Here is a 24,204-nt window from a genome sequence, read left to right as displayed (position 1 = left end):
CTTCATGGGGTCCAGAGTCAATGCTGAGGACTCCCAGAACAGCTTCCTCTTGACCGTCTACCATTGTGCCACCACTTCAGCTGGGGCTGTCCTACTACTGGCGGAAGACATACTCAGGAATGGTCACGGTAGTGTCTGAAACATCGTTTGTGAAGTATGATTCTATGAGTTTGTCTATTGCGTGACCAGTCTGAGCCAGCTCTCTCCCTAGTCCCTACAAGTTTGTGTGTAGTTTATATCTCAGGACTTCAATCCTCTGTTGTCAGCAATATTCATTATCTTCCCATAAATGAATTCCCTGTTCAAACACAGTACTTTATGTTGGTCGCTAACACTTCAACCCGGATCGCCGAATGAAGCAATGAAGCCCGTCGTCCAGCAACAATCACCTGGGCGCTTACAATGCTGCAACACTAAACTCTCCAATCAGGGTTTACCACGCTGTCGACAGGCCACCTGCTCACCACTGTGACGTCAGGCGAAGCGCGTTGCGATTTGCGGGGGGCGGGGTTAGTGTTTCACTCTCGCGAGAGGTTCGGTTTCTCCGGGAGGAGTTCGCTCGAGTTGAGGCTCGCCGGCAGCGAGGCGATGACAAGGCAGGCAGGCAGTGAGGGGGAGAGCGCGCCATGAACCGATTTAAAGTGGGACAAGCGGGCGTTACTTACTGGCAGGAGCACGCAGAGAGGTGAGCAAGCCAGAGAGAGAGAGAGACACACACAGAGGTTTGGGAAGGTTGCAGTAATCAAGCAGTACGCCATTAAACAGTAAAGACGAGATACGTCTGTGAATGGAGAGCTCCTGGCAGTTTGGGCTCGTGCTAGGCGGTTCGAGTGATTTGAATGTTTAAATGAAACGGCCGGTGGCCGTCAGGGAGGCTAATGACCTCCCTCTTTATTTATTCTAGTCGGGTTCAGCGCACTGTGAGAGATTGCCAACGGTCTCTCTATTTCCCTGTTCTGTTTGGCAGAGCAGCTCTGATTCTTGCTACTGTCACTGTCGGATTTCTCCCTTTTGTCCTGGTCAAAAAAATTCCCCGCTTGGAATGACTAGGCTAGCAGCCCCGCATCCAGTTGATCTCCCGGCCCCAAAATCCGAAGGAAGGTTCTGGATAGTAACTGATAAACGTGAAAACGTTGACCAACTCTGGTCGATGTGCTGAAGGCTTGATCATGTGACATCTCATCACCTGATATGGAAACACTATTTTTTCCCTTGTTTTTATTAAAGTCTTGAGCCGTGTTAAATCAGGCAGACCCCAGATGTGGACGACTAGTTGTATTCTGACCACCAGGACGGCAATGGGCTGGGTACGACAGCAAATAGCCCAAACGAAACCAGTTAATTGAATTTGGGGAAATCTCTATTGGTCGGAGTCGTAGCTATTATAAAAGGAAGATGGTTGTGGTTGCTGGAGATCATTTTTCTCAGCCCCGGGACATTTCTACAGGAGTTCCTCAGGGCAGTGCCCTAGGCCCAACCATCATCAGCTTCTTCATCAATGACCTGGCTGTCATTAGGTCAGGATTTGGAATGTTTGAAGATTGCACAATGTTACATATCATTTGTCACTCCTCTTGTACTGAAGTACCTGTAACTGTGTACAGAAAGACCTGCAAATTTACAAGCTGTTCAGAGGGGAGTAATATTTCCTGGCGATGGTACAGCACAACGACAGTATCCATCGAAAAAATCTAACCCTTGACATACAAACATTTCCATTGCTAAATGTCCCACTGTCAACATCGATGGTGGAGGGAGGAATGGTATAAGGGGAAACTGTGGTGAGTGTGTGTGTGTGTGTGTGTGTGTGTGTGGTTACTGTTGGCTTGAAATACAGTATTTCAAAAACGCAGCTTACCAACATTTTCTTGAGCAATTTGAAATGGGCAATAAATGTTTGCTTAGCCAGCGATGAACAAATTCCACAAACTTTAAAAGAAATTGGACCAGTCTCTGCCATCAGTTTGGTGACTCTTCGTTGCACTCCTTCCATAGCCAGAGCATCCATGTCAGATAAGGGGACCAAAACTGCACACAGTACTCTCGTTATGGTCTCACCAAGGCCCAATATAGTTGCAGCAAGATATCCCTGCACCTGTGCTTGCTTTCAGCGACTTGTGGACAAGGACACCCAGGTCTTGTTGTATCTTGCTCCCTTCTCAATCTTTTGCCATTCAGATAGTAATCTTCCTAACCCAGTGGTGGTGGTGGTTGTTGGTAGTAATCTGCCTTCTTGTTTTTCTACCAAAGTGGATAACCTCCTATTTATTTCCACATTATACTTCATCTGCCACCCATTTTCTCACAACTCAACTTGTCCAAATCAAGCTGAAGCGTCTCTGCATCGTTCTCACAGCTCCCTCCCTCATCCGGTTTTGTCATCCGCAAAGTTGAAAGTATTACATTAATATCTGGAGAGAAGACAGACAGGGCAAGGAGGTGGGGATGGAGCCAGTGTAGGTGAGTGTACTAAGAAAGGCAATGTGGCTGTAGTACCTGGTTTGCTTCAGGATGTGGTCGAGCTGCTTCAGGGCCGAAGAGATTACCAAAGGGTTGCAGTGGGAGAGAGATCCACTGAGGTCTTTCCGAGGGAGGTGGGTAACCTCTTTAAGGTCGCAGTGGGGTTAGAACTCACTTAGAGATAGTAGGAACTGCCGATGCTGGAGTCTGAGATAACAAGGCGTAGAGTTGGATGAATGCAGCAGGCCAGGCAGCATCAGAGGAGCAGGAAAGCTTACGTCCTGAAGCAAACACGTTGCCTTTCTTAGTACACTCACCTGTACTGGCTTCATCCCTGTCTGTCTTCTCTCCACTTATCTGCTCCTCTATTCACCTTCCATCATCGCCTCCCTCTCTATTTATTTGAGTCCCTTCCCCTCCCCCATTTCTGAAGAAGGGTCCAGACCCGAAACGTCAGCTTTCCTGCTCCTCTGATGCTGCCTGGCCTGCTGTGTTCATCCAGTTCTACACCTTGTTATCTCAGACTCCAGCATCGGCAGTTCCTACTATCTGTTACATTAATATCTGTTGTGAATAGCTGGGATCCGAGCAGTGATCCTTGCAGTGTCCCTCTAATCACTGCTACCACTTCAGAGAATTAAACAGGTTTTTCCACTGTTCCCTGTCTATCAAGCACTTCTCTATACACGTAAACTACCCAAATCTCATGCTTTAATGTGGGACTTCATTGAACGCCTTCTGAAATTACAAGTAAACCATATCTGCTTTCTTCCCCCTTCAATTCTACTAGTTACAACCATCCTCAAAGTTATAGTAGATATTTCAAACATGATTTCCCTTTTGTAAATCTATGCTGACTGATCTTGCCAGTTTTCTAAGAGATAAGTGAGTGACCGATATTCACTTGTAACTAGTAATCAAGAACCAGATATTCACTATGAAGCAAAAGATGCTCTGTCCTTGTTGATAGATTTGGCTGCCCAGTTGATACTACTTTGAAAATGCTCTACCTGGTGGTCACTGCCAGCTGCCTAAACATATTCTGGGGTCAGGTTTTATGATCGAGGATGTGAATTTGGATTGACGTGTCAAAATTGCCAGAATAAACTGACAGGAGTTGCCCAAATGAGTTGTAGATATTTTCTGATCAACCTGCTCAGTGATGCTATTACATTATCTGTCGGGCAGGTGAGACTTAAACCCAGGCCTGTTGGTTCAGAGGTAGCGGCACTACCACTGTGCCACAAGAAACCCCTTCAAACGAATGTAGACTGGGAATTTGGGATGCTTCACTACCTAGTAGCAACATTTCAAACTCATTGCCTGGGATCAAACTCAGCAAAGGGGAATTACGTCTAATAATGGATGTAACAAGACATGAGGAAACTTTGGTGTCTGGTTCATATGCTGATGCTCTCGTGTAAATATTTCCTAATTAACCAGTTCAGAGCTGTTCTTGCACACCTCGAGTGGGTGAGACTCAAACTTTGGCTTTCTGGTCCAAAAATTTGGATACATTGCTGCGAGAGCCCTGATCCTCCCTTGTAACCTCTTTCCCTCTTGATCACTCTATGTTCCTCCTCTTGAAATGTTTATCTCCAATTCCTTTTTAAATCATCTTCCAATCTCTGTCCCATTCACCACTTGTGAACAATCCTTTCGTTTCAAAGTCCTCAGTTCAAAAACCTATCTGCTTGTTTTCCCAGGTAAGGAGCCTCTAATTCCCCTGTTTTTCTACTAGCTTTCCACTTGGTCACTTTACTGTATTCCGTGATGACCCTATTCTATAGATAAAAGGATGGGTGAGGTTGGGTAAGGAATATAGATTTTATTTTTAGAATTAGCTTTTATTGTCATGTGTACTTAGGTTTTGTACGCAATTTTGTAAGATGACGGCGGAGTAGCACTTCTGAGGCCGGGGCTCGTCCACTTCTGCTTTTCTTTTCATTTTCTTTCATTTTCTTTCTTTTCCTCACTTTTCTTGATTTTATTTTTTTCTCTCACTATTGCTGAAGAGCTCAGTTGTGGCGGTGAGTGAGTCCAACGCAGACTTGAGCATGCCCAGAAGCATGGACTTGCAGCAGCGGAGGCAAGTTTGGGTTCCCAGCGGCTTCTGCAAAAACAAGATGGTCCTAGGGCCAACTCACGGCTGCTGCAGCAGAAGCAAGTTTGGGTTCCTAGCAGCATCTGCGTCCAGTTCAGATTACTGAAGGCGGAGGTGAGTTTGGGCTCGGTATGAGACCGGCCTCAGTGGCTGCACCAGCGAGATGGGTTTGAAGTGGACTCATGGAAGCAATGGAATTGAGTTTGGGCTGCTGGCGGCATCTGCGTTGACGAGGTCCAGCGAGGGCATCAGTGGAGGCGAGATGGTGCTGCAGAGTGGCGACTTGAGTTCCAGCAGTGAAGGTGCAGCGAAGGGGATCATGCCTGGCCTCCAGACCCATAGTGGAAGAACTGTAAAGTTGAATACTTTTTCCTTGTTTCTTTGTTTTTCTGCCTTTACATCCTATGTTTTGGTTTATTTTTCAGAATTTCAAAACAACAATGGAGAGTGGCAACACTGTACAGCACTTTTCACTGTATTTTGTAACGAAGTACATGTAACAATAAATAAGTCAAATCCTGTATACGGATACAGGAGTACAGTCAGTTCTGATACAACATGATAGTTCCATTCTTGTGCCATCTCGCTTTATAAGAAAATCGCGCAATTGACACACCATTTAAACTAATGGGGCCGGAATCGCGTTATAGACAATAAACGTTCGTGTTCAACAAATAGCAGTATAAATTCTTCAATCGCGTAAAGCCAATTCACGTTGAAGAAACACGTGTTATATCTGAAAAGTGTATAAAGTTGCCATTTTTCAGCACCACCTTGGTTCACACTTGATTACAAAACTGGAAGTAAGAAAACAGCAGAAATAAAGGAGAAACAATATACGCAGCTTGCTAAAGTGCACCAGCTTCTAATTAAGCAGTACCTTGATTCACAAATGTTCACTCCCTCTACCTCCGACGCTCAGTAGCAATGGCAACAAGAGATGGGCAATAAATGCTGGCCCAGCCAGCCACACCCGCCCAATGTTTGAGGATGTACTGCTTAGATGAGTAGTGAAAACCGATTCAGTAGCAACTTTCAAAACAATGTTGTTTCTGTTATACTTGGAGAAAGACAATTACAAAGTTATCAAAACATGGAGGAACAGGATTAATTACGAAACTCTTCCAGAGGCAGCATTGGCATAGTGGGCTGAATGGTCTCCTGTGCTGTCTTATATATTTCTCATCAACTTTATTCAGAGATGTTATTACACAGCTCTGGAGCAACTGGGATTTGAACCTCCCACTGCAGGTCTAGAGGTAGGGACACTACCATTGCACCACTGTTGGTGCTCTCTCGTTCCATGCAAGATGATGAAATTCATCTTTACCTCTTGGTTTCTCCACTGTTTCTTTGTTGCTAAACTGCATGTTAGATATCTAATTATGAATGATCTGCAGTTTCTATCAACTGTATAGTCTTTACAGAAATATCTTACTTCAGCTGAGCATCTGTTCAAATGTTGTCTCATTATAATGACTACTTCCAGGTGTCTCCTTTGCATTTCATGCATCTGCCTCACCATGTACTGGACTAATGAAATACTTCCCATCCTTCATATCCTCCATATTTCAACACATCTAAAACTCCGCTGTCTGACCAGTCCTGCACTAGATTCTATCACTTCTTTCCTTGCTGGTCAACATTGGCTGCTAGTCCCCTAATTTCACCAGTTATTCTTGTGTTTAAACCTTGCAAAATCTCACTTTTCTTATCTTAACGTCCTCCAGCTAAAATCTTTGAAATCTCGAGATAAAATATTTTAAAATATGCTTTGCTATTATAGGTGCTTTAAAAATACAGTTTGCTTTCAATCGACCAAAGCACCTGGTACACAGTAGCTGGATTGATTATAGAAAAAGATTTTTTTCTTAGTGACTTTTGAATTTTTTGATGTCATCTTGGATGTGTTGTTCCATTGATATACTATGACTACATATGTGGACTGAGGGGGTCTCTAGGTTAATGGTAGTGTCCTGACCTCTGGGCTAGACAAACTGGATTCAAGTCCCACCTGTCCTAGACGTGTTTTGACTTGTCTAAACGTGTAGACTAGAAAGATCTATAGCAATGAAGTGACAATCTTGAATAGTAGCACGAGCAGATTTGTTTTCCTTTCCTGTTTGCTTACCATATCTTTTTGCTACTTGTTTATTTGTTGACTAATTCCCTATGGATTGTACTTCAGCAGTGGTTTATGACAGTGAATTTCATGTTCCACCAATGCTCGTGCAAGATTTTAAATTTTTTTTCTCATTATTTAACTGATCCTTCTGCATAATCATCACTTTTTCCCAACAATCAGTAATCCTACCTACAACTGAAACTTCTCAAATATAAGCATAACCTGTTATCATTAGTGAATCTGTTACATCAATTTATTGATTTTGTTTTCTTCATTAAACTAGCTGAAAATGTTTGAAATTATTTATGTTTGCATTTTTAAATCTGATTTGTAAGAGAAGTATGAGAAAATCTGCATAATCTATTTCCAGAAATCATCTGTTTCAGAACTTGAGCTGAGTGCAATTACATAATTTGGTCGCTTCTTCTGAGTTTTGTCTTTACGTGCCACCTACTCAATTTTCACCCTTATTGTGAGTATTTCAGCTCTACAAATAATTGAAGTTGGGTGAAGTGTTTGCATAATTGTCAGGTGAACATATAATAGAATGGAGTTTCATTTATTTCACTTGTGCTTGCCAACAGACCTTTCGTGAATGATTTGCATTTGAGATTCTGGTCAGCCGCCTATCGACTGTGTCTCTCGTTTGCCACAGTATCTTTGGGATCAATGTTAGCAGGGTAAGCCATCATCTGTTTCTTTAATTTGATTAAATTGTTAATAAACAGTACAGTCTGAACCAGGGAAATGTCAGTAAAATAGTGAATTCAGTGTCAAATTAGGTACAGAAGACAGAATTTAAAAAAGCAAAGAAAGATACTTGAGAGAGAAAAAATGTAAAAATCTAATGCTTAAAAATCTTCAATCACTAAAATTTGAAAGCGTGAAATGTCAATCTTGTTTTTAAAAAAAAAAAAAAAATTCCGTGTCTGTTGTGGTTTGGCAATAATTAAGATTTATAATATAATTTAAATGGGATGGACAATCATAGTTTTGGTAAATATAGCACACCTGTCAGTTAAGTACACTAAAGCCATGGGTAGTTAAATGATTATAGAAAACCTCATACAACATCTTCCTAATTTACAAATGAGTGTGTGGGTAGATGGTCAGGGTAGTTCATGTCTGGTTGGAAAAATCCAAATTCATTTTTGAAAAGTATACATTTACTAAATTATTTGGAATTAACTAATAATTGTGATCATTTAATAAACCATTTTGAGGCTAGTGGATAGAATAGGAGCCACCAATGGTCAGAGCTTGTGATTATCCTGTTTGATTTAGCACTTTGTCTACTGTCTGTCAGGCAATCGATATTTACCAGTTAGTTATTTGCTAGTACACAACTTGTTATTGGGGGAGAAAAAACTTTGAAGCTTTTTGTTTTGCCTTAAGAAAATTAGCTGGAGTACTAATTAAAAGGGAAATCCAAAATTTATAGTGAATGAGAAGAGAGTGTTGATTGGCAAATGGACTCATTAGAAATCCTGCCATGGGAAAGGAACCCTATTAGTGTCGATTGACAGTTAACAACCAGGCTTTGTTTAAATTTTAAACTAAGCAGTTTGACTCTGGTCAGTGCATTAATCTGAGAAGTGAACTAGCAAATAGATGTCACCTATTCTGTTGAGTTGAAATAGGCATGGTACATGTACATGTTCTTTTTGTCCGTAAAGAGCTGGGCCCTGTACTTTAGTTTTGTGTATCTTCTGGAGCAAGCAGGTGTGCCACACTACAAGCCTGACAATCTTACAATGTGCTATCATACTTTTATAAGTGAATTTCAAACAGTTTACAAATATAACCTGAACACTATGACCATCTCCTCCATTACTTCTGAATTGTCACCACACGCCATGTCCAAAAGGACCGGTAGTAGATGTATCTTTATCATGCTTTTGTAACCTTCATCTCTGACCTGCGCTTTATTCCAGTGGATCTCTTTCTATAATTCAGCTATGTATTCTGGTGCCTGTTCGTTCAGCTTTTCTTTGTTCCAATTATTGGATACCATGATTAGTTTACATAGAGTATATATTGTACAAGTTTTAACATAAATTTGAAATAGTTTATTAAATGACTTAAGTTGATGGTTCTTAAGGAATAATTGTTTTCTCCTTCCTAATTAAATCCTGAAGAGGGTGTATGTAGTGCAAGGTTTATTTTTATAAAGTTGGAAAGTTGCAAGTTCTAATTTTAAATCTCATCAACACCTAACTGAAATAAAGCAGTAATCCAAAAAGGAAAGTATTAAGAGGCTGAGTCTCTTTTCTCTTCAGGGAAAATAAAAGGCTGAGTTGTGAACTGGTGGATGGTTTCAAAATCTAAGAATTTTGAAGGTGCATACTGACAGAATGCTGTCCGTTGTTGGGAGTGTACATAACTTTACTAGCAGGATATTGGTGGAGCTGGCTGCGCCAGCATTCATTGACCGTCCCTAGTTGTCCTTGAGAGATTGGAAGTGAATTTTCTTGAACTGCTGTAACACACGTGCTGTTGGTAGACCTGCTGCGCTATTATGGTGTGTTTCATGATTTTGACCCAGCTACACTGAAGAAACAGTGATTATATTTCCAATTCAGGATGGTGAGTGCCTTGGACAGGAACTTGCAAGTGGTGGTGTTCCCATGTATCTGCTGCATTTATCTATCTGGATGGTCGTATTTGGAAGGTGCTATCTAAGGTTCTTTGAATTTCTGCAGTGCATTGTAGACAAGACACATTTATACTGAGTGTCAGAGAGAGTGGATGTGGTACCAATCAAGCAGACTGCTTTGTCCTGGACAGAGTCAAGTTTCTTGGGTGATGCCAGAGCTGCAATCATCAGGCAAGTGCGAAGTATTCTATCACACTTATGGCTTATGCCTTGTAAATGGTGAGCAGGCTTTGGGGAGTCGGGCGCTGAGTTACTTGCTGTAGTATACATGACTATGACCTGCTGTTGTAGCCACTATATTTATATGGCTAGTCTAATTCAGTTCCCAGGTCATGGTTATCTCAAGACGTAAGTAGTGGGAGATTCATTGATAGTGACGCTATTTAATGTTGAGGGAAATAGTTAGATTGTCGTTTTAATAGAGAAGGTCATTAGCATTTGTATGGTCTGAATAAGACTTGCCACTTCTGGATACAGGGGTGGATATTGTCTAGGTCTTGCTGCATTTGGACATAAACTGCTGCAGTATCTGAGGAGACATGAGCAATGCTGCTCTTCACTGAACAACCCCCCTGCCCCGGGTCTTATGATGAAGTGCCTGAAGACATTGGGCTGAGGACTCGAACCTGGGGAGCTCCTGCACAAATGTCTAGAGCTGAGATGACTGACATCCGACATCCAACAACCACAACCATCTTCCTATACGCCAGGTATGACTCCAACTACGGAGAGTTTTTGCCCTGTTTCCCATTGATTCCACTTTTGCCAGTGCTCCTTAATGCCACAATCGATCAAATGCAGTAAACGTGCTCCTCTCACCTCTTGAATTCAGCTCTATTGTCCATGCTTGAACCAAGGCTGTAATGAGGTCAGGAGCTGAGTGGTTCCGACGGAACACAAACTGGGCATCACTGAGCAGATTCTGCAAGATAGTACTATTTATGACACTTTGAAATATGAGAAGTATTTCACAGATAATGTAATCATGCAGTGAATGAACAAATAACTAGTGACTAAAAGACTGAGTCTTGGCTTTCTCCTAATTATAAACTATTTCCCCGTGGTTTCCATTATGTGAAGCTCAGAATCAATTAGTGTTGTCTGCTTTGGTTAGCTTGTTTAATCCCAGTCCAAGACTATCTTCACTTAGTCCCTTCCAAACTTTTGTCTTAATATTTTACTGTGTAGTTTGGATTTGAACATTGAATTTCTTTCAGATTAGTTTTGATAAAATTATTTGATTTAGCTCCGTATTGATAATATCTTACTATATCGTGCATAAATTAATTTCTGATCAGCCCCCTTGCTTTTTGGAAAATAATGGTCCCAAGTATAATTTTACTCAGTTTCTTATTAATATTGGTTAATCTTGGGATGTTAAATTCACCATTTTTGGTTTCTATCCTTATTTTTAATAGAAAGATATCCTTCTGTTTCAGATCACTTAAAAGGCAATGATAATTTATGTTGGCTAAAGTTTGCATTGACAGTTTACACAAAGTAGCAAAACAACCAAGGTGTATCATAAGTGAGAGAGAGAACATCTGACTAATCAAGGCCTGAGGGAACTAACTGAAGATTTGATTTAAGTTATAGATATTGGATTTTTTTTTTTAATTATTATGCACCTCTGGAGCTGGCAGGACTTGTATGGGTAAGGACACTATCACTGTGCCACAAGAGCTCTAGGAGAAAATTTCATGGGTAGCCCCTTCTAGGTTTAAGCTGTGCTGCTTGTGGAGGTGAATGGGTCATGTGATTCTGAGTTAGGGAAAGTAAAACACTATATTCTATGTCATGGGACTGAAATAGGTTTGTTGAGTGGGCTTAGATTAAACAATTGGGTGAAATATTAGAACGTTCTTGTCCTGATGCTGGTATAGATGAGTTTGTGAATATATAGAGGAATAGTTAGTGCAATGCAGAATGTGGTGATATTTTAAGTATACAGTTTGGGAGGCTGGTTAGAGGGGAGAGAATGGGAGAATTAACTCCTTTGATGGTAAGAGAATGTAAATGAGTTTGAGGGTAAAGTAGAAACAATTGATTTTCATGTTGAGCATTGCATTTGTATTACATCTATACAATAATAGTTTTCACTGTTTACAAAGCAGTTTCAAATGCAGAACTAATGTTTAAAATCCCCTTTTCTCCCTTTCCTAAGCTAGTTTGTGAGATCTCTTGCAATGGCACATTTTTTCCTGACTGAAAATGAGCACTTTTTATGGAAATCTTCTTACTAAGGAGTGAAATCAGTTAACCACAGTTATTAGCATGGTTGGAAGAAAATTTATCATTAGGATTACTGAGTGTGCCACGTAAAAGTTCACTGTCCTTTTGTACAAAACTTTTATGTAAATCCTTTAATTTGTTTTAAGAATTGGCGCACCATTGGCTACATAGCAAATGGTAGCATAAACTGCTTAAGGATCCCAAATCATCAAATAAAAATGATTTAATTTCTATTTAGAGTCATAGAGGAATACAGCAAGGAAACAGCCCAAACTGGTCCATGCTGACCATGGTGCCCATTCTGCTTGTTCCAGTTTGCCTGCATTTGGTCCATACCCCTCTAAACCTTTCTCATTCATGTACATATCCAAATGTTTTTTAAATATTGCTATTGTACCTGCCTCAACCACTTTCCTCGGCAGCCCATTTCATATATGCATCACTCTGTGTGAAGAAGTTGCCCGTCGGGTGCTTCTTAAATCCTCCCCTCTCGCCTTAAACCTGTACCCTCTAGTTTTCATTTCCCTATCCCTGGGCAAAAAAATGTATGCATTTATCCTATCTATGCCCCTCATGATTTTATACATCTCAATAAGGTCACTCCTCATTCTCCTACGTTCCAAAGAATAAAGTCGTATCCTGGTCAACCTCCCCCTATAATTCAGGCCTACTAGCCCTGGCAACATCCTCGTAAATCTTATTTGCACACTTTACAGTTTAGCTATATCTTTCCTAAAGCAGGCTGACGAAAATTTACACAATACTCCAAGTGCGGCCTCACCAACGACCTGTACAACTGTAAGATAACATCCCAACTTCTACACTCAATGCCTCGACCAATGAAGGCCAGCATGCTAAAATGCCCTCTTCACCACCCTGTCCACCTGGGACGCTGCTTTCAGTGAAGTATGTACTTGTATTCCTGGGTCCCTTTGTTACACGGCATTCCTCAGGACCTTACCATTTACTGTATAAGTCATACCTTGGATTGACTTTCCAAAATGAAATACCTCACACTTACCTGGATTGAATTGATTTGCCAATCCTTAGCTCACTTCCCCATGTGATCAAGATCCCTCTCATTTTTAATAACCTTCTTCACTATCAGCTATACCTCCTAATTTTGTATCATCTGCAAACTTACTAATCATACCGTGTACATTCACATCCCGATCATTTATGTAAATGACAAGTAACAACAAAAGTCTCAGCACCGACCCCTGTGGCACACCTAGTCACAGGCCTCCAGTCTGAAAAACAAGCTTCAATCGTCACCCTCTCCTTTCTACCATCGAGCCCATTTTGAATCCAATTTGCTGGCTTTCCCTGGATCCCATGTGACCTAACTTTCATGACTCGCCTGTCACGCAGAACCTTATCAAAGGCCTTATTATAGTCCATATAGACAACTTCCACTGCCTTCCCCTCATCTATCCTCTTGGTTACCTCTTTGCAAAACTCTAAAAGATTTGTCAGACATGACTTCCCGTGCGCACATCCATGCTGACTATCCCTGATCAGACCTCGACTAGTCTTGCTGACAGACCTTCCAGTCTTGCTGAATTTCACTACTGCTAAAGATGTAGCAAAAATCTCTGCAAGGGCCTCTGCAATTCAGTATTAACCATGCCTTGACACCAGGTTCTCTCTGACCTACTGTACAGTCGTGATGACTGTGGCAATGTCTCCCAGAATTCTGCTGTGAGACTGTCAGCTGCCTTCTGCTTCGCTGTTTGATGTACTTTGTACTTAATCACTAAAGATTTCTGTGTTGTGTATTTCTTCACTCGGCTTCTTGCCATAGATGATCTGCTGTTAACAGGAGAGTTATGGGAGTCATAAGAAAATGAAAGAGGGGAACACAAAAAGGCTATTTAGGCTGTTGAGCTTGCTCTGCCATAGCTGCATTTGGGTTTCAACTCCTTACCTCTCCCCACATTTCTTTTTTCCTTTGAAAAACTAAGCATCTGTTAATATAAACCTTAAATATCAGCAGCAATGGAGCTCTACAGGCTTTGGAGTAACAAATCCTTCGCTCAAAGGGCAGTGAATCTTTGGAATTTCTCAATTCAGTTCTAAATGATTGACCCATTGTCCTGAGACTGTCCCTCTTTGTCCTAAACTTCTGACCCAGGGTAAATAATTTTGGTATCTGTTCTGTCAAGCCCTTTCAGAATTGTCTATGATTTGATGATGTTGCCTTTCATTCTCCTAAACTGCAGAGAATATAGCAACAGTTTACTCAGCCTTTCTTCATTGGTCCCTGAGATGAGGATGGTCCAATCTAGCAAACATTTACAATACCATCTCCAATGCAGGTGCATCCTTCCTCAAATGTGGAGTCCAAAGTGCAGACCATATTCCAGTTGTGGTGTTGCCACAATAAAACAATACAATAATAGCAAGATTTCTTTATTATTTTTCAAACCCTTTAAGTAGAGGTTAATGTTGAAGGCAACATTTGCCTTCCTAATTGCCTGCTGCATCTGCTTGCTAAATTTCCTTTCCTTGTACAAATGTACCCAAGTCCTTTTGAACATTAATATTTACATATTTCATGCCTTTTGTTTTTAAAAAAAAACTTGAGACTAAAGAGGATATTACACTTGTCTCACATTTTATTCCGTTTGCAACTGTGTAGCATACTTGGATTTCCAAAAAGTAATTGATAATTTGCCCGTTCATTAACTTATTTTTATCTCTTTGCAGCTTTTTTGCATCCCCCTCAGCAAACTCAGCTATGTTATTCCTACTCTTTAAGTGATTCGTGTAGATTGAAAATAGCTGAGGCACTAGGACTGATCCGTACAGCATTAGTCACAGCCTGCCAACTTAATGCTCCATTTATCCCTATTGTTTACTTCCCGTTTGTTAATCAATCTTTTTGTGCTAACATATTACACGAGGTAAAGTATGCCATCTTATTTGATGCCTTTTGGGGATCTAGTTACACTACATTACTGGTTCTTCTTCATCTACCTTACTAGCTACATCTTTAAACAAAAAACTAAATTTACTCAACATCGTTTCCCTTTTGTGAAATACGTTGAACTTTTTTTCTGATCATCTCATGTTTTTTTCTAAGTACATTAAGTCTTCTGAAGAATAGATTTCAGTACTTTATTGACTGAAATGAGGCTAAGTGCCTATAGTTCTGTTTTCTCTATTCATTCTTTCTTGAGCAATGGTGTTACATTTGCTAACTTCCATTCTGTTTGGACCTGGACCAATACAAAAAGTCCAGAATGACCTCTGCAAAGCCATCAGGAAGGCCAAGAGGCAGTACTGGACCAAGTTAGAGCCCAGACCTACCAAACAGACTCCTGCCATCTATGGCAAGACCTAAACACATCACAGGATACAAAATGAAACAGTGTAAGATGGTGGACAATGACACATCCCTCACTGACACGCTGAATGCTTTCTATGCTCGGTTTGAGCAGAATACCATCGGCACGCTGACACCTGCCCCGACAGCCCCAGCCACACCTGATCCCTCTGTTACTGCTTTAGTCAGATCAGTCTCCATGGGAGTCAACCCAAGGAAAGCGACGGGCCCAGATGGTGTCCCCAGCAGAACACTCAGGTCCTGTGCAGACCAGCTGGCGGAGGTATTCATCGACGTCTTCAACCTTTCCCTCCTACAGGCTGAAGTCTCCACTTGCTTCAAGAAGACCACTATCATCCCCGTATCCAAGAAAACACATGTAGTGTGCCTTAATGACTATCGCTCAATTGCTCTGATTGAAGTAATCGTGAAGTGCTTCAAGAGGCTGGTCATGGCCCACATCAACTCCAGTCTCCCAACCGGCCTCGATCCTCTACAGTATGCCTACCGACATAGCAGATTCACAGAGGATGCCGTATCCCTAGCCTGCACTCATCCCTGGAACATTTGGGCAACAAAGACACCTATACGCCAGACTCCTGCTTGTTGACTACAGCTCTGCCTTCAACACCATTATCCCCTCCAGACTGATCTCAAAACTGCAAGACCTTGGTGTCAACTCTGCCTTCTGCAACAGGATCCTCCGCTTTCTGACCCATAGGCCGCAATCAGTGAGGATAGCTAACTGCACCTCCTCCACAATAACACAACACTGGAGCCCCCCCAAGGATGCGTCCTCAGCCCCCTACACCTATGACTGTGTTGCCAAATTCCGAACGAATGCCAGCTACAAGTTCGCTGACGCCCCCACTGTGGTGGGACGGATATCTAACAATGGCGAGTCAAAATACAGAAGGGAGATGGAGGACTTGGTGACATGGTGCAATGAAAACAATCTGTCTCTCAACGTCGACAAAGCTAAAGAACTGATCATCAATTTCAGAAAGGAGGAGAACACACTCCTGTCTCCATCAACGGAACTGAGGTTGAGAGAATGAAGAGCATCAAGTTACTCAGTGACAATAACAGACGACCTGACCTGGACTTACCACGTAAATACGACAGTCAAGAAGGCACAACAATGCGTCTTCTTCCTCAGGTGGTTCAAGAAATTTGACATGTCCATTAGGTCCCTCACCAACTTCTACGGATACACCATTGAAAGCTACTGTCTGGGTACATGACGGCCTGGAATGGCAACTGCTTTGCCCAGGACTGTAAGAAACTACAGAAGGTGGTGTGCACAGCCCCAGACCATCATGGAAGCCAACCTTCCATCCATGAACTCTATTTAGAGGGCTCGCTGCTGTCGAAAGGTGACCAACATCATCAAAGACCCATCGCACCCTGGTAATGACCTTCTACAACCTCTTCCGTCAGGCAGGAGATACAGAAGCTTGAACACGCACAAGCAGGTTCAGGAACAGCTTCTTTCTGGCTGTTATCAGACTGTTGAATGGACTGTAGCCTCAAATAATGTAACCTGTATGCCTCTTAAGTCTTTTTGACCTGTACATCTTTTGCTTGCTGTGATCTGCCTATATTGCTCGTAAACATAGCTTTTCACGGTATTTCGGTACACGTGACAATAAAATCAATCAATCAATTAATCAAAATTAGAGAATTTTGGAAAACTGCGTTAGCACATGAATTATTTTTGCAGTTCTCTGGTTTAGAACCACAGGATGAGAGTGATCAGGTCCTGGCGATTTGTCAGGTTTTAACACCTCAAGTTTTGATGAGAACATAGTGGTCAGTAAATTTGCAGATGACATCAAAATTGGTGACATAGAAAGTGAAGAAGGTTTTCTAAGATTACAAAGGGTTCTCGATAAAATTGATCAATGGGCTGAAAAATGGCAGATGGAGTTCAATCTGGATAAATGTGAGATTCCATCTTGGTACAACCAATATGGGCAGGATTTACACAAATAATGGTAGGGCCTTGGGTAGTGTTGTAGAGTAGAGGGACCTAAAGGTTCAGATACATAATTTTTGAAGCTTGCGATACGTACGGACGGGGTGATTAAAAAGGTGTTTTGCACCCTTGCCTTCATTGCTCAGTTGTTTGAATATAGGAGTTGGAAAATTTTGTTGAGGTTGTACAGGACATTGGTGAGGACTCTTTTGTAGTATTGTGTCCAGTTCTCGTCACCTGGTTTTCGGAAGGACGTTATTAAGCTGGAGAGGATTCAGAAGAAATTTACTAGGATGTTGCTGGGTATGGGAGGTTTGAGTTATAAAGAAAGACTGGGACTTTTTTCACTGGAGTCTAGGAGCTTGAGAGGTGAGCTAATAGCAATTTATAAAATCGTAAGTGGAATAGATAGGGTTAATGGTAGGTGTCTGTTCCCTAGGATGGGGAGTTTCAAGACCAGAGGGCATATTTTTAACGTGAGAGACTTTAAAAAAGACACAAGGCAAATTTCTTACACAGAGGGTGGTTCACGTATAGAATGAACTTCTGAGGAAGTGGTGGACGTGGGTACAATTACAACATTTAAAAGACATTTGGATAACTGCATGAATAGGAAAGGTTTGGAGGGATATGGGCTAGGAACAGGCAGGCAGGACTAGTTTAGTTTGAGGTTATGTCTGGCATGGATTGGTTGGACCAAAGGGTCTGTTTCCGTGCTGTGTGACTCTGTGATTCTAATTACCATAATTTATTTGCTGTTTTTAGCCTCTTAGTTACCCTCTTGTATGTAACTTGAATCTTTCCATAGGAAGATAGGGGACAAAATATTTCTGCACTGTTTCTACCATTTTTTAATTTCCCCTTGATAGAAACAGGAGAATCTAAGAGCCCGACTATCACTTCAACTGCACTTTTACTTTTTATATATTTGTAAAAGCTTTTTCTACTTGTTTATATTATTCTTAGTTTATTCACATTCTGTTTATCTTTCATAGTATAGTGACAATGTGTGTTGTTGCCACGGACTTCTGTTATTTGGCCTGCTTGCTCTCAAAATCTTTTTACCCATGCTTCCGCTCTCTGTCCTGAAGTCTCCAGCCTCCTGTTTCTGCTGTTGCCCTAAGTCCACCATGCCACTGCCCGCACTGTTCTTCCCAGCTCCTATTATGAGCTGGCAATGGAAGAAGCTGAGCAGTGTAGGAAGCTCTGGACTTCAGTCATAGCTGCACTGTCCAGCTTTTGCCACCAGATGGAGCCTAATCAATTAAAACTTCAGGCAAGTGTAGTTTTGACTTTAGCGCTTACATTTACTTTGCATTTCTTTCATATTTTATACACTTTAAAGATTATTTTACAAATGTAGACACTTAGGAATGTACAGTTTTTCAACCAAATGTTTTAAAATTATTTTCTGCATTTTCTTTTAGTGATTTAGTTACTGTAGCTAGAAATATGCAATACTGCACGTGTGCCAATATTTGAACCTGCACACTTTTTTTCTGGTCATCCTGAGTGGGTTTTTCCAGACAATTTGGGGATTCGTAGGGATAAACCTGCCCAATAACCCATGTATTTCACGCACTGATCACATGGAACTACCTAACATCACTCACTTTACCTTCAAATTGAAGACGTTCATAGAGGTTCCTAGACAGCAAGAAAATTTCCCATCAGGACTTCAGACTTCTTGGGCAATTCCCACATAGTCAGTGTGTCAGGAAATCTGTCTGATTCCAATGCACATCTTGCATCATGCGTCCAGTTGTGATCTAGAAACTGGAAGACCTGGCTATTGGATTAGAAAGGTACTCTGCTTGCAAGCATAATTAAGTTTTTAGGAACATTGCATAGGTCTTTCGGCCCCACAAGCCTGTTCTGTTCTGGAACATGGCTGATTATCAGCCTTGAATTTGATTTCCCTTGATTTTGTTCGTGGATTACAGTGTGGTTTGAAGACTACATGAAACATTCTTCTGTTTTCTTTTTAGTATGAATTGTGTTCCCTCCTTGTTTATAATTTGATATTTTCCTAATTGTGATATGCTGAAGTTATTGAATGAAAATGTCTATTACTGTGAATGTTTGTGGTTTTGCTTTACCCTCTGCCTGGACCTTGTAATACCTGTTGTCAGCCTGATTGTGTTAAGACATCTCCTTGTTAATTATGGGAACGGTTCTGTATGCACTTCATAGAATCATAGTGTGTGAACACGTACAGAATCTTAGTGAAATGAAATATTCTAGTTTTATGTGTTTTACAGAAAAGCACTGCATGTGACCCATTGGGGAACATGTCATATGTTTATACATTGAGTCCTTTTCAATTAAGGTTGTTTCTTCCTTTGTAGGGAAAAATCTCTCCTGAAAATTCGATGAATATGTTACTTGGACTGGCACAGAAACCATGGCAGTCGATCTGCAATTTCTATTTCCGAAAATATGTCTTTGGAGCTGGTCAAGTCCATTACAGTGAGTCTGACATGATTTCAGAATGCTGTTGCACATCTGTTCCAGTCCTTGTTTTTAACCATACCCGCTTTTTCTGTTTAATAGACCTGTGAGTTATACCTAGTCAATTAAGATAGTTGTTTCATTTAGAACAATTTAGGGGAGGTGATGGCCTAGTGGTATTATCGCTGGACTATTAATCCAGAGACCCAGATAACGTCCTGGGGACCCGGATCGAATCCCGCCATGGCAGATGGTGGAATTTGAGTTCAATAAAATATCTGGAGTTAAGAATCTAATGATGACTGTGAATCCATTGTTGATTGTCTGAAAAAACCCATCTGGTTCACTAATGTCCTTTTAGGGAAGGAAGCTGCCATCCTTACCTGGTCTGACCCTAATGTGACTCCAGACGCACAGCTTGACTCTTAACTGCCCTCTGGGCAATTAAGGATAGGCAATAAATTCTGCCTGGCCAGCAATGCTCTCATCCCACAAATGAATAAAGAAGAAAAAAAAGAATGCAACAGTATATTTTTGTTGAAGTACTTTATTTAGAAATCTGAATTAAATTTAAACTCCTCCATCTTGATTTTGTTAATGCATCACTGTTACAATCTATTATTTAAAAATTTGACTTTGATTTGTTTACAGGAAACAGTTTTTCAAGTTTGAATTTTGTAAAATGTTGATTGTAATTTGCAGATGGCTTATGTCTGAACACAACAAAATTTAATAGACAACATTATGTATGTTAAGTTAAAACTATACCGATCTTCTTCAAAGTCCACTTTTAATGTTCATAACAATGTCAGGTATCTGTAATTTTGTTGGAAAAATAGATATTATCTGGGGAGAAAATGCTTAATGCTTTTAAAATTTAACAATCCTTAAGAATTATGAAAGGTTCCTGTATTGTTAATTTATGTAAGCGTTAGTATTGCAACCTCTTACCATTACGAGTGGTCAACTTGAAGCATATAGGATTCCTAAGGGGCTTGACAGAGTAAATGCTGAGACGATGTTCCCCCTCATGGGAGAGCATAGAATCAGAATAAAGGACATCAATTTAAAGCTGAGATGAGAAATTTCTTCTGAGGGTTGTGTCTCTGGTACTCCTTGCCGCAGAGAGCTGTGGGGACAGAATCCTTGTGTGTATTTAAGGATGAGATAGATTCTTGATCAGAAGGGAAATTGAGGATTACCGGGAAGATGCTGGAAAGTGGCCATGTGGGATGTCGGTCAGCCACCTTCCCATTGAGTTGAACAGCCTACTCCTGTTCCTATTCCTAAGCATTCATGTATTTCTATTCATTGATGCTCTTAAAAGCTTAAAGAGAACATTTACACTCTAGTTTTAACATCCTTGTTTGCAATATAAATTTGAAGCCAAGGAACGACTTGATTCACTGAGATCTGGATACTTTTATGGTGGTGATTGGCAAAAGAACAAAAGGTGCAAATACCTTATTTTTTGTTTGAAAATCTAGTTATGATCTGAAATGTTGGTGGAAGCAATATTCTTAATTATCAACAGCTGCCATAGATCGATGAGCTGACTGATTTCTCAATACTGTTTAATTCTGTTTTGTTTTGTTTTTGATAGCTCTGCAAGAGGAAATCATTTATGAGTTTAACCTATAAATAACTTGATTACCAATTCATCAGATCATCACTTAAATTTCTAAATTCAAGAACATGCAAACTAAATTTACGCAGCCTGTACATAACTTAACCACTTCATCATGGTATAATTCTGATTCACATGCACAGCAGCATAACTCCCATGAGCTAAGTTGTAACATTCCCTGGTTGGGAAGCCTACAGCCAGGGAACACAATTTCAAAATAGACTGTAGAGTCTTCCCAGCATGAATAAACCAATATGCCTAGAGTTATTACTTTTCTCAGATACCCTTAAATAGTGAAGAGACATCAACTAGCTTACAAAAGGGGTTGAAAGACTGTGACCAATGCTGCTGAATGTAGTTGGTTTGCTCGCCGAGCTGATTCGTTAGTTTGCAGATGTTTCATTTTCCTGCTGGGTAACATCAGTGCAGCCTCCAATGAAGCGCTGTTTTGTTTTCCCGCCTGGTATTTAAACTCTGGGGTCGGTTGGATTTGATTACCTCATTTCCGGTTTTCCTTCGTAGTGGTGTATATATAGGGTCTAGTACTGTGTTTGTTGATGGCCTTCTTGGTGGAGAACAAGGCCTCTTGGAATTCCTGTGCTTGTCTCTGTTTGGCCTGTCCTAGGATCCTGATGTTGTCCCAATCAAACTGGTGGTTCTCCTTATCCGTGTGAATGGAGATGAGTGAGTATTGGTCGTGTCTCTTTGTTGCTAGTTGGTGTCCATGTACTCTGTTGGCCAATTTTCTTCCTGTCTGTCCAATATAATGTTTGTGGCAGCCCTTGCAAGGAACTTTGTATATTACGTTGGTTCTGTCCATAATGGGTAAGGGATCTTTGGTTCGAGTTAGCAGTTGGCGTAGGATTGACGTGAGTTTGTGTGCTACTCTGATGCCCAGTGGTCATTGGAGTGTTGTGGTCAGTTCTGATATGTTCTTGATGTATGGTAGCATGATGACATGTCAAACCAACTGCTAATTTGGACCAAAGACCCCTTATTACCATAGTGGGTATGGTTTTGATCTTCCAGAATTCCCTTTATCCCCATGTATTGGAAGTTAACACTGGACCCATATTGTTCAAGAAAGGAGGCAAGAGTGAAAATGAACAATTACAAACTGGATAAAATTTCTGTCGTACAGATGAAAGACTGGAATCTACAGATCAAGATTAGACAGAACAGATTTATGAAAGGAAAATTGTTTGACCAGCGTTAGATTTATTATCAATAAACTCATGGTGCAGAGGGCATCATATTAGTGTAGATAGAGTATTGGCTAGCCAGCAGGAAACAATATGGATAAATGGTTATTTCCTGCTTGGCAAGATGTAAGGTGGTGAGCCTCTTGGATCAGTGTTGGGGCCTCCATCTTTCTTTCTTAATTTTGTATCAATTAGGATAAAGGCACTGAAGACACCTGCTAAATTTATTGGTGAGACGGAGATAAATAGAAATTCAAGCTGGAAAGAGGACATCAGGCTACCAAGAAATAGAGAGAGGTTAAGTGAGGGGATAAAGATCAGCAAGCAATGTTCCCTGCAATTTTTTTGTCACTGCATGGACTTTTGAAGTCCATGCGCAGCAACAGGTTCCAGAAGTGGAAACCATTCATTGGTACCACGTTTGCCATGTGTGGTGCTCCCAGTGACTCTGCAGATGAGAAGGACAGTTGCTGGTAAGTGGCATATGATATGGGAAATTCTGAATTGTCCATTTTCATAGGGAGAATAGAAAAAGTATTTTACCTAAACTGGAAGGCATTGCAGAGCTCGGAGATGTGCAGGTATCAGGATGTCCTTGTGCATGAATTGTGAACGGTCAGTCTGCCAGTTCAGCAGGTAATTAAGAAAGCGAATAAAATATTATAATTTATTGTGAAATGAATTAAATACAAAACTAGTTAGATTATGCTTCATCTACACAGGCAGTCCCTGGGTTACAAACGGGCTCCATTCTTGAATACAGTCGTAAGTCAATTCCTTTGCAAGTTGGAACACTACTGTACAATATAAAGTGGCTGTTTGTAAGTGTGAGCAAAGGTTCGCATGTTGGGTATTTTAAATTAATATTAATACACCTCTATAAGGGATCGTGTTGTTTAGTATGAGCATTCAAACTCGAATGTTCATAAATTGGGGACTGCCTGTGCAGGACGTTGGTGAGTTCACATCTGTGCATAGTACTGGGTCTCCTTATTTAAGTTAGGATGCAAGTACCTTGGAAGCATTCCAGAAAACCTTTACTAGTGTACAACCTGAAATATGCCCTCTTATGAGGGATAGTTAGACAGGGTAGATTTGTATCTGCTGGACTTTAGAAGATTAAAATAGAACTTGATTGAAACATGCAAGATCATCGGCAGCCTCGACAGGGTGTATTTGTAAGAAGAGATGGAATCTTGATTAAGCAAGCCATGGACTAATCAGATCAGCCATGATATTGTTGAATGCAGCCATGGTGAAGCAGACTTGAGGACCATAAGATATAGGAGCAGAAATAGGCCATTTGGCTAAGTGAGTCTGTTCCACCATTCATTCAAGTGGCCTACTCCTCATTTGTATGCTTACCTAAAAAGTAATATACTGAGAAGCAGTGCAACTAAGTTGGGGGTACACTAAATTGATTCCCTGGATGGATGAGTTGTTTGTGTACTGTGTGGTACCTAAGACTTTAAAGTAAGATCTGAAATGCTGTGCACATGGGAAATGTGTAGAATGCTGTCTTGGTAAAGGGATTTGTCTGCATAATTGTGCCCACTAATTATTGTTAGTATGCAAAATTTCAAGTTGAAGGTGCAAGTTCATTCAATGTTGATTTGAAACCACCATTGTCATTTTTTCACTCTGCACTCTAGTTCATTGTCCTGTCTTCAATTCATGCAACTGAATGCCATGGCAAATGGAAACCCCCAACCCATATGCAGTTTAAAGGGATCAGCATATAATCATCATTACAGTTTAAGTTTACTAACTTGGGTTCTAACCCTGGTGTTTTGGTGTTTCTAACTTTGGACTGAATTTTTTGATATAAATTTTAGTTTTCGCATGTACCCTTTTCCTACAAACATGCTTCCTTTTTGGTCAAGCCTGTGATCCGTATAACATCACAAGTGTTAAGCATTGTCATTTACATTTTGTGTGTAACTAAACCCAGTGTTTTATTTTGACATTTCAGCATTCGAGTAATTTTACTTTGTAAAAACCGAAAGAACTGTGGATGCTGTAAGTCGGAAACAAAAACAGG

At 40.8% G+C, this 24,204-nt stretch overlaps 1 protein-coding gene across 5 annotated transcripts in view; it reads left to right on the top strand.

Annotated features, from left to right (window-relative positions):
• Window positions 1-539: 539 nt before the first annotated feature.
• slc30a9 (solute carrier family 30 member 9) overlaps window positions 540-24,204 on the top strand; it is a 120,670-nt gene continuing 97,005 nt past the window's right edge. Inside the window, exons 1-5 of one of the 5 annotated variants that reach the window (XM_048597329.1) lie at window positions 540-685; window positions 7,060-7,161; window positions 7,274-7,369; window positions 9,392-9,516; window positions 19,232-19,352. In XM_048597329.1, coding sequence (XP_048453286.1) covers window positions 19,256-19,352 — 97 coding nt within the window. In that variant the 5' untranslated portion in view covers window positions 540-685; window positions 7,060-7,161; window positions 7,274-7,369; window positions 9,392-9,516; window positions 19,232-19,255. Of the gene's footprint in view, window positions 686-7,059; window positions 7,162-7,273; window positions 7,370-9,391; window positions 9,517-9,875; window positions 10,056-19,231; window positions 19,353-24,204 lie in introns of those variants that run through there. The other 4 variants (XM_048597327.1, XM_048597323.1, XM_020520880.2 and 1 more) reach the window with 4 other exon arrangements.

Source organism: Rhincodon typus, chromosome 1, assembly GCF_021869965.1.
Source record: "Rhincodon typus isolate 14 chromosome 1, sRhiTyp1.1, whole genome shotgun sequence".
Classification (NCBI taxonomy): Eukaryota; Metazoa; Chordata; class Chondrichthyes; order Orectolobiformes; family Rhincodontidae; genus Rhincodon; species Rhincodon typus.
Note: the sequence above shows the minus strand (reverse complement) of the source record. Positions and strands in the feature narration are given on the sequence as shown.